Source organism: Talpa occidentalis, unplaced genomic scaffold, assembly GCF_014898055.3.
Source record: "Talpa occidentalis isolate TD23 unplaced genomic scaffold, MPIMG_talOcc4v2.1 talOcc4.6, whole genome shotgun sequence".
Taxonomy (NCBI): domain Eukaryota; kingdom Metazoa; phylum Chordata; class Mammalia; order Eulipotyphla; family Talpidae; genus Talpa; species Talpa occidentalis.
This window is the reverse complement of record NW_023604972.1, coordinates 88,391,749-88,405,767: the sequence shown is the minus strand read 5'-3', so window position 1 is coordinate 88,405,767 and position 14,019 is coordinate 88,391,749. Positions and strand designations below refer to the sequence as shown.

At 38.9% G+C, this 14,019-nt stretch overlaps 1 protein-coding gene across 1 annotated transcript in view; it reads right to left on the bottom strand.

Annotated features, from left to right (window-relative positions):
* Positions 1-14,019, bottom strand: part of PTCD2 (pentatricopeptide repeat domain 2) — a 30,823-nt gene that overhangs the window by 13,899 nt on the left and 2,905 nt on the right. The window contains exons 3-8 of the mRNA XM_054687841.1: positions 11,339-11,468; positions 9,964-10,081; positions 6,308-6,386; positions 5,793-5,884; positions 2,920-3,033; positions 953-1,027 (exon numbers count right to left, since the gene is read on the bottom strand). Coding sequence (XP_054543816.1) covers positions 953-1,027; positions 2,920-3,033; positions 5,793-5,884; positions 6,308-6,386; positions 9,964-10,081; positions 11,339-11,468 — 608 coding nt within the window. The remainder of the gene's footprint in view (positions 1-952; positions 1,028-2,919; positions 3,034-5,792; positions 5,885-6,307; positions 6,387-9,963; positions 10,082-11,338; positions 11,469-14,019) is intronic.

The following is a 14,019-nucleotide window of genomic DNA, read 5'->3' as shown; positions in this document are numbered from 1 at the left end:
TTGCCTAAGGACACAGAGTAGTAAGAGGTGTTTACAATTAACATTCCTTTAAACAGAACCCTCAGCAAAATGAATTGCCCAACAAAGAATGCCCTTCCACCACCATCCCTCTGGCCCCATAGTCCTCCTTTAAAACACTGCTCAACAATGGTCTCCTCCCAAAGGTGCTGGCCAGTCCTGCCCTGCCCTTCACTCCCCAGTCCTAGAGTACTGCACTGGCTGTGATCCATTATCCCAGTTCATGTCATACTAGTGTATACACATTTCTATTTTTCTGACAATGCTTTCTTCATCTTGACCCGCTGACATTTCAGAAACTCTGTTTTTGAAATTTAGAGGCTTTTCTTTCTTTTTTTGGTGGGGGGAGGAGTGATTAGGGAGGATACAACACAAATGTACTTAGCATATAAGAAGGGCCTCATGGGGGGGACCAAGAGGGGACCATGATGTCACTAATGAAAGGAGAGCCTTTTAAAGTATTTTCACTGCTCCAGGAAGATGTAGTGACTCCCAGCTCAACAGGGCAGATGGGCCCTGGCAGGCAACCAATAATGAAAATTGCTTATGTCAGCACTTGCCACATCAGGTAATACTGACTCCGTAAGTCAGGAGCCATGGATGGAACGCAATTGGCATACAGGTTTCTCTCAGGTTTCGGTAACGAGACGAGAGTACATCTTATTCTCTCCCTTCTTTCTACATCTACAGTCTCTGCAGTCACATGTTCTATCTGCAGCATTTAGATGCATCTCATATCTGAGCCTGTCTACATTTCCCAGCTATTTATGAACTCCCAGAAGCACAGTACACTGTAACATCCAACAGAGCTCAATAAGAGAATAAGCTAAACAAAGACCTTTGGAGATCAAAAGGCATTGTTCACAGACCAAAAATCTAGATATCATTCTATTACATTTCAGGTCTCACTTTGAACCATAAAGAAGTCACTTACATTTAAATTAGTGCAGATTATGCTTTCTGGTTTCAGGATTTGAGAAAAAATGGATGCAGCTTTTGCAACTTGGTTCTAGAAGAAACAAAATTATAATACCTCATCAGATGAACATTACTTTGCTACATAAAGATGATTTAAAGAGGTCAGGATATTCCTGTTTATAGTACCATAGGCTTTTGAAATCTACAAAGAAAAAACTTTTTTTGGCAATCAAAAATGAACATTGTATAAAATGCTTTCTATGGTGTCATACTACAACATGTTTTGAATAACCTGACTAAAATGAATAACCAATATTTAATATGAAGGACTAAGGAGGGAATTTCCCTTTCTGGAATCGGCTTAAAACAAAACAAATTAACACAACAAAAACAAGAATGAGAAACAGAAATGCAAACCCCACCTTTGACATAATTAGAACACAGCAGAAATCTCAAGCCACAAGAGAGTTGGAAGCATTACTAAAAACACTGGACATGGAGCATGGGTAGTTCTGGAGAAAGCAGTGAGAGAACATTGCTCCACATCTCAGAAAGAGCCCACAAAATAGTTCTCAAAGGTGAGGGGGACAATTGTAAGTATAAAAACCTCAATTCTTGTTTACCTGATGGTAGGACTAGTAATGAGGAATTTCTAGATCCTTCTAGTGGCAGAAGTAAGGTTAATCAAGGACAAGCCATATTTGCAGGAAGCAGTGCTACAGCAAACCACTGTCATGTCTGTTCCAATTGGCCAGGGAGAAATAAAGCCTACATGCGTGTGCAGACAAAACTCTGCATTGAGTACAAAAAATCCCTGCTAGCCTAGAACATGACAACATCGCTCTGGGCTCTCTCTGACATGACTCTTCTGCAAGTGGCTGGTTTAAGAGAAACGTGTTTTTCAATAATGAGTAATCAAAAAGGACCAGCAGATGATCTGTATAAAGAAACTATGAGGGAAAAAAGAGAGAAACAATACAGCAAAACAAAATAAGCAAATAATGTCATGCTTGAAGTCAGGGCAAAAGCATTAAATAAGACCAAGAAAGGCATTTTATCATGCTATAGTGAGAGATGAAAATCACGATCTAACATTTACAACATTGACATATATGTACTATACACACACACACACACACACATTGCATGCTATATTTATATGCATGCTATGTGTGTGTGTATGTGTGTGTATTAGAAAGTAAAGGCAAAAATTGGTAACTGTGCATCTTCTTAACTCCCTGTCCTTCCGTGACTTTCTCAGCAGTACATGAAATGAATCATTCTGACATTGTCATCTGTAATTAATGATAAACAGTTCTCCAGACATATTTTACTAGTTGGGTAAAAAGCCTGGCTTGGCTATTATTTGTGCTACCTTGGAGCAGGCTACCTTGGGAGGGACTCTTCAAGAGGATAAGCTCCAGAACATTCTCTGAAGTGTGACATCTGGTAGGTCTGCTCTCCTCCCTGACTGTCAGTTGCTTCCATCTGTTCACTGAGGGGGCAGGCCAAAAGACCCCTAAAACCTCTTACAAATAATGCTATTTGAGTGTAAGTAAGAATAGATGATAGACCCATTTCTGCAATGGGGTAACCCAGAAGTCCTATTCACCTGAGGTGCATTCAGCTTTAGAGAGAGTTAACTAAGTTATTTTCTAAAGAATATTACATAGTAAACAGATTATCTGAAATTTTCATTTTAATTATTTGAGGAATTCCTCTCAGCATACAGCTTCCCTGATTCTCCACGGGATCTTGGCCAGCCCCTTGTACGTAGCAATGCATGTCAGGTTGTCAACCACAAATGAAAACATTCTTTGGAGGCATAGGTATCAATGTAGGTTGCCATGGCACCAACGGCAGTGGTCTCTTTTTCTTTATGACAGAGTCAGTAAGGAACAAAGATAAACTAAAAGCAAGAACAAAGAAAAGAAGTAATTTCCTGTCCACTGCCAGTTCCCTATGTGTCCCCCAAAGCCGTACCTGATTCAGAGCTAATGCCACAGCAAAACAGGATGCTCTTCTGGAGAGGACTTCTTCTTTGATTAGAGCCTCTTCTCTTAATGTAGTACAGATCTTAAAAGACTCAGGGCTGTTCTGGGATGAAATAGGATTGCTCAGTAAATAAGTGTCATAATACTTGTGTATATGGGGGTGAGGGGACAGACAACAGCAATGAGGCAGTAACCACTAGGAGTAGGGAGGTGGCACAGGGAGGGGGGATCAGGTCACGTGGAGGTTTTGTAGTGATGCTATATCCTGCTACTGAAAATTTGAATCTCAGTGAATTGCCCTAGTTTTGACGTCAGTATTGCAAAGCAACAGCTTCATAAAAAAATTCAAATCTTCCTTTCTTTCTGTATTTCTAAGAAATAGAGCCAATTAATTTGGTATATAAATACCAAGAGCAATTCACCTGGTAGTAAACCTGAATCCCAGTGTAGACCCTTTTTCACCCTCATCCCCCATCCCCTTCCAATTATCTTGGAACCTATCCCCTTTGTGATTGTCCCGCTTCTGGCTGTAGTCAGCAGATTCCAGTTTTGTGTTTGGGCTTCACTTCTTTGTCTTTTTACTACTCTGTTCCTGGCATTTGCTGATTCCCATTGTATACAGTGTAGTGGAGAGTACATTCCATTCCGTGGAACTAAAAAATGTTGTCGGTACTTCGCGAGAACTGCTTGCAAGTTACGGTTTCCCCCTTTACTACAAGACTATAAACAAAAACTTATTTTATCCTTAAAAAAACAGATAAATGTCAGGAACCTTTTAAGTTCAATAAAATGATTAACAGTGCTCAGTATTTCAGATTTCCTTTTGCAAGAATTTCCCAGAGCTTATCTCAAGTCATTTAAAAGAACAAGACTATCTGCAAACAGACCAGATTTTAAAAAAAATACACACACACACACACACACACATTTAGCAGTTCAAATCTAAATTAACTTTATTTTTAAAGCTCTTTGTCAATTTTCTGACTTGAGGCAGTTTTACCTGCAGTATCTGGGCAGGCTGATTTCTAGACACAGGAAACCAGAAAGTACAAGTGCAAAGAGTCAGCCTGCTCGTATGCTACAAAACAGAGTAAAGCTCAACAACACTAGCAAATATTTCCTGACATAATTTCCAGTCTGAAAATATGCATTTAAGTCAAATATTTGAAAACATGAATAGTAATCTGAAAGAATAGTAAGTCATGAAAGAATTCCATGGAAATGAAACTGAAAAACTGAATCTTCTTCCTTGGTACATGCTGTAGGTGGATTAGGTTTATGAGAGCAGGACCAGCTTGACATCTATCTATATATTTGTCATGACAAGATTCGCGGCTGAAATCCTCAAGTAAAATCTGAACTTGATGAGAGGACACTCCCTAGAATGGACTGGAATTTGTAATGACTGATGAGTTCAAGTTTTCAATTCTGGTCTCCTCTCAGTGAAACAAGTTATTCTTGGACATACTACAGGGGAGAAAAGTCCTCTGGCTCTAAGTAGTAAAATTAAATTCTCTTCACTTGAGTGTACTCTCTTCAGAAAACTGGGTTATCACAGCTGATGCTTAAGTGTTGTGTGTCCTGCTCCCCAAAATCATAAAATGCTATGGCTGGAAAAGGCCATCAAATAATCAGGGGTCAGTAAATGAGGAGCCTCAGGCCCAATGCAGAACATAGCAAAAATAGTTTTTATACTTTTAATGGTTTGTAAAACCAAAAATAAATAACATGTGATGGAAACCCTATGTGGCAGAGATTTTATATGGTCTCCAAAGCCTAAATACATATTCTCTGGTCTTTTATAGAAATAGTTTGCTGACCCCTGAATTTCACATCATCTCATAAATAAGCTAAGTACTAGACAGTCAAAGCAGTTGCAGCTAAAACTGACAGTAGATGGAAAGGTTCTTAATTTCCTGGTTAGTTTTCTTTTGACTATAACTCATTGTCCTCTTGTTTGGTAAGCTGCTATCACTACACTTCTCAGGGGCGTTTTCAAAGACCCATCTTCTACCTTGCTTGGTGTTCCTTCATGTGCAACATAAAAAGGTTTTCTTATTCAGGTTTCCAAAATTTCAATAGCATGAATGATGACAGTCATGCACTGAATTATTTCACAATTTTAGTTATTCATTTATTCAATAAAGACAGTTTTTCTGTAAGAAACAGTCTTAACACAGAAAAGACATCAGGATTTACAAGTCATGCCCTCTGTCCTCAAAGAGTTCATTTTAATGTTACATACATTTATTAAAGGTTGACTGTGTGCCAGGCACTGTTTTAGGTGCTGGCATTCAAAGATGCCTCAAGGAGCTAACATACGAGTGAGGGCGATGAAATGAGCATTAACTCAATACATATCGGGCACTATTAATTGCCACATATGTGATATAAATAGAACATGATTAAGGGATGCTAGAGGATGGAGAGATCACGTCTAAGTAAGGTGACCCAGAAACATTTACTGATGAGGACAAAGTAGCCCTTGAGGACAAAGTAGCCCTTCATTTGACAATGAAGGATGCTAAGATTTCCAGGGGAGAAGGCAACAGAGAAGACTGGTTTAATGTAGCTGAGCCTGATCCCAGAAGCAAGATGACTCTAGACTAGACTTTGAACCTGGCATAGTTTCATGTTCTCACATGAATAGCCAGAAGAGGTGAAAGATGTTAAATTGCTTTTTCCATGATAAAACTATCTAGTACAGCTAACATCAGTTTTTCTAAAAATGAACATATTAAAATGGATATATCTGTACCAGATAGAAAGACTTCAGAGGAAGTGACTCTTATTTGTACAAAAAAAAAATCCTATTTCAAACACTTCCACAATGCTCTAAAAGTTAAGGGACGATAGTCTTACCAGTTTGTAGCAAATTGCAAAAGCAAGGACATAGGTATCTTTGCTGAACTTCACATCTTGGTTTTTCATCTCAACCAATACTTCCAAAGCACCTGCCAAAAGTCCGGATTGGTCCAGTAGTGTTAGATATGCTCCAGAGAGTTCCAAGTCCTTCACTATTCACCCCAGAACTCTACTCTGTTCAGCACCATCTACTGAAAAGTGTACTACAGCACAATAAAAGCTATTTGTCAAGGTCATTTGTAATGAACTAAATTTCAAAATAAAAGGTCAGATCATGCAAGAACTAACATTTTAATACCTGTTATAATTCTAGTGTAAGTAAAATCTGGGGTGTTCAGTTGAAGGCATGACTTATGATGCAATAATGTTTTCACACTTAAAGAATAAGATCTCAGTTATTCAGTCACTCACTGGGAATATAAGGCACATTTGTGCACAGCCCATTATTTTTCCTAACTGCTATATGAGCAAAGACATCACATTATTTCATCAAACATAAATGCAAAACTTACTTTTATATTTGCCTTTGATAAATAAGATATCCATCAAAATGTTAAAAGATGTGGAGTCTGAGAAGAAACCTCGTAAATGCTAATGAGTAAAAACAATAAAGTTTGGTTAAAAGTGGCAACAATTAAGACAGTTACTTATACTGCATTTTCTCTGTCTAGGACTTATTTTTGCTAATACCTAATTCATCTGGCCTCTTAAATTCCCTAATAAATTCTGATATACCAAGAATTTATTTCTCAAAATAATTAAAATACTACCCATTCTCCTGGCTACCATGCTTTTAGCAATGGGCACAATGAACAGAGGCAAAAGATATGGCAAGAAAGCTCTTGTTTTAGAAATACAGTGAAGAATATCTTTATGAGTGAAGAATATCTTTACAAGGTGTGGCTCTGCCATGCTCAAGAGAAAAGAAACACGCCAATTAACCCTGGCAGGGGTCCTAGATCCTGGGTGGCAGCAAACTAATATGAAATTGCAGCCATAAGTACACTTGAAGACTAAGCAAGGGGGAGGGGTCTTATGAACTATGATTCCCCTTCCTTTTGGCAAACAAACAATACACAGTTGTTTTTGAAATAATTTGCTACATAGTAAAGATTATTAAAAATTACCAATTAGAATGTCATGTCATTATTAAAATTATTGTTATTTTGCGAATAACAATTCACAAAAACATTTTTTTAAATGTTCTCAATGTTTTATTGATGAACACTTTCTATGCTATGGTAATATGACACATAATATTCAAATACTCCATTAAATGCCATGCTCAAGTTTACTCCTTTCTGAGAGCTCAATACTCCATTAAATGCCATGCTCAAGTTTACTCCTTTCTGAGAGCTCCTATGCAAACCCTGTTCTAGATGATGAGAATAAAATATGATGAACAAGATACACACCCTCCCCTAAAGTCTAGAGGGGCTACCACCAAGTGAAGTTTAAATTCTGGTAGGGGAGACAATGAACAAGTGAATAACACAAGCAAAAAAAAAAAAAAACCTATACATAATTTCAAGTTTCCATGTAGGCCATGAAAAATAATGAAACAGGATAAAGGACGGGAGAAGATGCTGGAAGGTGGTCAGAAAATGCTCTCTGAAAAGAAGAGACTTCCTTGAAGCAAAGAAGAAAGCCTCCACGACTGAGGTGTAGGGCATTTTAGTGTGGGGCACAGACACAGTGTGTCAGAGCAAGAACAATGTCCAGAGTGGAGAGAGCCCAGGGGGAGAGTGGCAGGAGAAAAGCAACTACTCAGGGCCCAGAGGTCAAAGGCAGGTCTGAGCTGTATTCCTAGTGATGGGAAGACTGGAGCAGTCCTGCTCAGTAAAAAGACACCACAAGCCACCAGCGTGAACAATGTGTGCAGTTCTAAATTTTGAGTAGTCTCCTTTGAAAAAGTAAAAATACATAAGATGAGTTTTATTTTTTTTTAATGCTTTTTTAAAAAAAATTTATTATATAAGGCCTCCCCTGGTGGCACAGTGGTTGAGTGCTGGGCTGCGAAGCTGCCCGCAGTCTCTGCAGCACCGGTTCGATCCCCGGCCACCAGCTAGGGTCCCACATGGCGCGCAGACCTTTCCTGCCGCCCGCTGCTTCCCTCAGCAGTGTATTTCGTCAGTCTGCCTGTTCTGCTCTCCACTCTGACTCTGGTGAATCCTCTCACCCTCCCGCGCTTCTGACTGTACCCAGTGCTTGTATAAATAAATAAATAAATCTTTAAAAAATAATTATTATATATATTTTTACATCATTTTTCATTTTTGCACAATGTATGCATTTTTATCTTGGCTATCGTCCCCCTACAATTCCCACCACCCTTGTTTTGATCCTACTCCCTTCTCGCCCCCACCCTACCCCCCAGCCCGACTGCGTCTATGGTTTATAGTTGCTTGTTGATTTTGATTTTTACTTTATTATAATTAGTCTTTTTCCTGGCCCCTTATTTAGGTTTTCTAAATTCCTGCTATGAGTGAAACTATCCGGTATTTTGGTATTTTTTTCTTTCTGGCTTATTTTGCTGAACATGATCCCTTCCAGCTCCATCCATGTTGCTGCAAATTGCATGAGTTTATCTTTTTTGATTGCTGAGTAATATTTCAGATCAGTTTTAATCATGTTGTTCCACCCACTAAATTCAAAATACAATTTCAACATATCATTAATATAAAAATTTGGAAGATTACTTTAGTCTCTTTTTTATACCAAGTATCTGAAAAATGCATCATGTAGTTTATACTGACAGTATGTGTAAATGTGAGCTAGTCAGCATAGAAGGCCCTGTAAGTGCAGGTGGCTGGTGGCTACTACACTGTCAGGGAACACAAAAAGTCAAAGTGGAAGCAGAGTTAGGTTTATGTCATTTCAATCTGAAGTTTATACTATTACCCAGAAAGCTTCCTCACACGCAAATATTTCATACATAGGTAGGTTAAAAAAAAGTTTTCTTTCCTTTTTCCTTTTTTTTTTGTTTTTATCATCATACTTCTAGCTATGATTTATCACAGTGAAATTTTCATTTTCCTTTAATTACAAATAACATATGCTTCTTATTAGTCAAATAATACAAAAATGAATAAAGTAAAAAGTGAGAATTTCTTATCATTTTACCCTGTAAAAAGGAAGTCATTTAGTTTATATCCTTTCAGATTTTTAATACATATAAACTCAGATGTAAATACATATGGATAGCTCTACTTTTAGGGGAAAACATGGGCTCAAACTAGGAACTATCCTGATAGCACCTTTTCTCTGCTTATTAATATACTGCAGTCATCTTTCTTATACATAAAAGAGGAGTAAGCCAAGAGCTAACAGTTCCACCAGGGGCAGAACAATCTGTATTAAAAAAAAGTGAGAGGGAGGACTATTTTTTTATGGAAGTTCCTAAAAATACCAAAATGTCCCTGGTGGCCAGCCCCAGTCCCAAAACTGAACAATTGTTTCTGATCATAGATGAACTTACAATGTCTGAGTCCCAGTTCCCTCACAAACTGGCAAGAATAATGGTATCTACGTCACCTGGTCTATTGTGGGAAACAAATGAGATAAAACATATGAAGTGCTTAAGCACAGGCTCTGGTATAGTCAACATTCAATAAATAATCACAAAAACAATTCTTATTATCTCTGTTTGCAGGAAAAGAAAATCAGAAAAGAGATGAAAGTACTTTAAAAATAGAAAAGCACTGTATGACACTGCCTTCAATAAGAAGTAAAAATATAAAACAGGAGAGAAGCACAGGTGAAGGAAAGGAAAGGCAGTCTTTTGGGGGAATGGGGTTGAAGGGGGTAAGAGGGAAAGCAATCTTAAAATAGCAACCTGTCTTATACTACCTCCTACTAAAAGTTCCTGAAAAGAGGAAGTTATCAGACCCAGGTAGATATACGGCCAAGGCAGGTAGATACCTTGTTAGCTGTACCTACACCGCTTCCTCTATACCTCTGTGTAAAGAGATCTACATCTCTTCTTAGGTTCTGACTCCAAGGAAACCTTAAAAATGCAGGGGAGATATCATTTATTCAGACCAGCAGCCTTTCTCTGAAAATCTAACCCAGGAAGAATGTATATAGGAGAGATACCTTGCCTAACACCACTAAAAACACTTGCTCCTCAGCACAAGGAAATCCCACTGCAGAGAAAGCAAACAGTAACCTGGTCCTTGATGAGCTCCACTGCAGATTCCTCAAGATCCAACTCGTAGCACAACCTGATGAAAAGTGGTCCAAACTTGTATTCCCCCAAAGTGACATTTCGGTTCTCTGCGTGGTACCTGGTGATCAAAATGACTCAATGAGCAAAAAGGCAAAGAGTCAAGGAAAAGGAAAGGATAGACAGAGCTATGCACTCTGCTAGGTGTTTGGAAGCACAATGAAGAATGACGTGCTCTATAGTCCAGAGGGTAAAAGTAATAATCCAAGGAAACAGAACGCACAAGCATGCCTGGCATTTAAACCAACTAAACAACAAAACAAACAGGTTGTTGGAGGCCTGTATACCCTGTGAAACGAAAGGAAAAATGTACATCATAGCCATCTTTCAATTTAACAACAACCTGTTAAGACTGAGCGTGAGCCTACGCAAGGGAATAGCAGAGGCCTTGAAACTATAAGCCTATCAGAATGAAATGTCTCTTTGTATGTCCCATCTAGGAAGAACAAAGGAAAGGAGTGGGGTGATGCTCTGTCCCCCTCAAACCTAGCTTCATCCCCATATAGGAGGGCATACAATCAATAGATGCATTTTGCAATTCAGAACAATCTGTTTTTCCAGCTCAAGAAAAGGTTTGTGTGAGCTACACTTATGTAGATAAACAAGTCAAATGTTGTTTTCAAAGTTTAATTTTAGGAAAAGGCTAACTTCAAAAACAGTGACATAATATGGCTTGAGGTCTCTACATGCCATCAGTCTGCCATTTAGAATGGCAGAACCATAAATGGCTAGTTGAATTTCTTTCAGTAACAACTCTTTCTGCTTTAGACACCAAGACAAAGTAAGTAACTCATGATTACATGTTAATCAGATTTTAGGAAGATTCATTCATTATATATATATGAATGAATTCCAAATACCATGGAGAAAAACTCACTTAAAAAAGCTGAATACTTTTTAACCTCTGGCTAAAATCATGGAGGAAAGTCAGAGTAGTATTATAGATACTCTATTGTAAACACATATATTGCCAAACAGAATGATGTGTATTTTTAAAGATACATTTCCTAATCCAATTTGTGTTAGATGAGTGTGAAGATCTGGGAAATTAGTAAGTGAAATAAGAAACAGATTTCTTTGGGCATAAATGGTCTATTTTTCCATTTGCAGCACCAAGCAAGTAGTAGGAACACAGTAAGTATTTGCTAAATGAATGAATATAAATGCCTGGGGCTTAGGGAAGGCATCTGGAGAAGAGATTTGGACATCAGCTGTACACAGGATATAGCTAAATTCTTGGAAGTGCATGAAATTGCTTAAGAAAAGGAAGAGAGTGAGAAAAGATGAAGGCTAGCAGAATTCTAAGGAAACACCTCACCTGTAAATGACATTTTTAGCCAGCTCCACATCGTCCCGGGACTCACACAAATGAAGCAAGGTTCTCAGCTCGTCCTTCAATATGAGTTTATTCTGGGTCAATTTCTCTTCCAAGTTTCTCAAATAGGTTTCTGGAAGAAATCACAGTGTGGTGACCATCATGCAGGCTCACTGAGACTCTCAGGATCCTGATCTCAGCAAGGAGGGGAGCTGGCCATTATAAAGGGACACTGAGAGGGCCTCAGAGCAAGCAGCTCCCCTCCTTGACTGGTCTCCTCTAGAGCAGAGTGTCAGGGATGGTGCACAAAGCAAAAAACATCATATTTTAGGGGGGACAGATACAGGTGCCACTCAAAAATTTAAACACAGAATGTCTGCAGGTACAAACACAAGAATATGTATTTTTGACACTTGGGTGATCTTTGTACACACTAAAGTTTTACAGTTGTCACAAAGGCTTAGTCTAAAGAACTGTATCTATACTCATGAAAGGGAAAAAAAACCCCAAAATTGAAAGAAACGTAACCAAGGTATCCAAACCACCAACTGGCAGAGCAACAAGCTGGAAAACCCAAATGTAAATGTGAACATGATTCAGGAATGCCTCATCTGATTCAACTTACCGTTTTCATTCTCTTGATCTTTCTACCCAGTAGTTAGAATACATGTCACTGTATTAAATAATGCACAGGGGGTAAAACAAAACAATTCTCTAAACAGCAGCCAACATTGGCAGAAATGGAATCACTTCAAGGTAATCCTCTCTGTCCCTTGTCTGTATATATGATCAACTGTGGGGACAGTCAAACACCAAAGGAAACACTGATTCTTCCATTAGGAAGAGACTGAATTCTTGCCAATTTGTGGGCTGAGAAGTAAGGCTGGCACCAAGCATCTGCTTTCCAGAAGGGCTTTTCTTAGTATCATAAGTTGCCTAGTCTATAGGACTTGCTCCAAGGCCCAGCGCTTTACAGGAATGCTGCTTAAAGGAGTGGCACACTATACATAAAAACACCAGATCTGGAAGGTGAAGCAGACACTCTTCTTGATTTATAAGAAAAGAAGTCCCAACAGGTTGAGATGAAGCAATGGATCCTGCAATCTTTATTTGCAGAATGATTCCGGAGGACCTAGGCTAAAATCTAGGCTCTATCACTTCCATGTTTTGGGAAGACTCTGGTCTGTGAGACTTGATTCCTCGTGTGTAAAGTGAGGATTGAGGTATCAACCTCATGGGGTTATCCTGAGATACCTAAGTATTGAAGGCATTTAGCATGGGGCCTAACATACAGTAACTGCCAATAATTACAGACATTGTTCTCATTTTCATTCTTGTCATTTGTCAGATTCAAAAGGGTTTAGTCTGTTAAATATTCCCAAACATCTAAAAGATTTTAATGGGATTACATTTTATCTTGTATTTCATCCATCCTAATAAATCTTAAGAATCCAAAATCTCAACAGAGGCAATCTGTACTTTAAAACAAATCAATCAAGATTTAAGTGCTAAAGCAATTCAGTCAGAGATGTCCTGTGTGCCCCTCATGAAGAAAGGTATGGTGCCTGCCTTGAAAGAGCTTAAAGTCTATGGAGAATGATAACATATATCTATCCAAAGTCATCTAAAAACAATGATGGAGGAGGCAATAAGTGACTGACTACAAACATAACAGGGGGGAAGAGAGAAAGCAGGGTGGCAGAAACACACCTGATTGGTGGAAGTGGAGAGGTACCAGATGGGAAGAGGCTGAATAGGAATGGAAAAATTGAGGGGGGGGGATGGTGCATTCTTAGTGTGGGAATCAGCACAAGTAACAGCAGCACAGAACTAAGAATGAAAGGTGGTAAAGGGAGAACAAGGACTAGATTAACAGGCAATTACATTGGACTCCAGAAAGGGAATGGTCCTTCATGGAAAAGCTAGGAAGTCAGGGGCCTCCCCTGGTGGCGCAGGCAGCTGAACACAGCACTGTGAAGCTGTCCACAGCCTCTGCAGTGGCCAGTTTGATCCCGGCCAGCAGGCAAGGGTCGCACATGGCACAGCAGACCTCTCCTGTCTCGCCCGCTGCTCCCTGCAGCAGTGTATTTCATTGGTCTGCCTGTTCTGTTCCCCGCTCTGTCTCTAATGAATCCTCTCACCCTCCCGCGCATCTGGCCTATACCCTGGTTCTTGTATAAAGTAAATAAATAAATCTTTAAAAAAAAGAAAAAGAAAAGCTAGGAAGTCAGGAGGGTGTTTGCACATTGTGTGGTCAACAGAGTACCATTAGATGTTCTTATAAGGAGGAAATGTTGACAGCATTTTATAAATATCAACCTGACAATGGAGTAAATTGGTACTTATGACATTAATTGCATTTCAGAACATATGCCCAACCATAGCATAGCCTTAGGAAGATTATGACAATTGGAAAAAACAAACAGACAATGACGAGGGGCACTAACTCTGGAAACCTCATACAGTTCCAAAAGATCTGGAATAAAAAGGAAAGACTAAGGAAAATCTTGATTGTGTCTACTAAACCAGAGATTAATATATTCTCCCCAACTCCTAAGGCTGCTCCTGTTCTGCAGGGGTGGTATATAATAAACAGCATGGTAAGTGGAATGGCATGGTGAGGGAAGACTGATTCCAGAAGGCAGAACTATGAGCAAATGGAAGCAAGAAATGTTAATTGCACG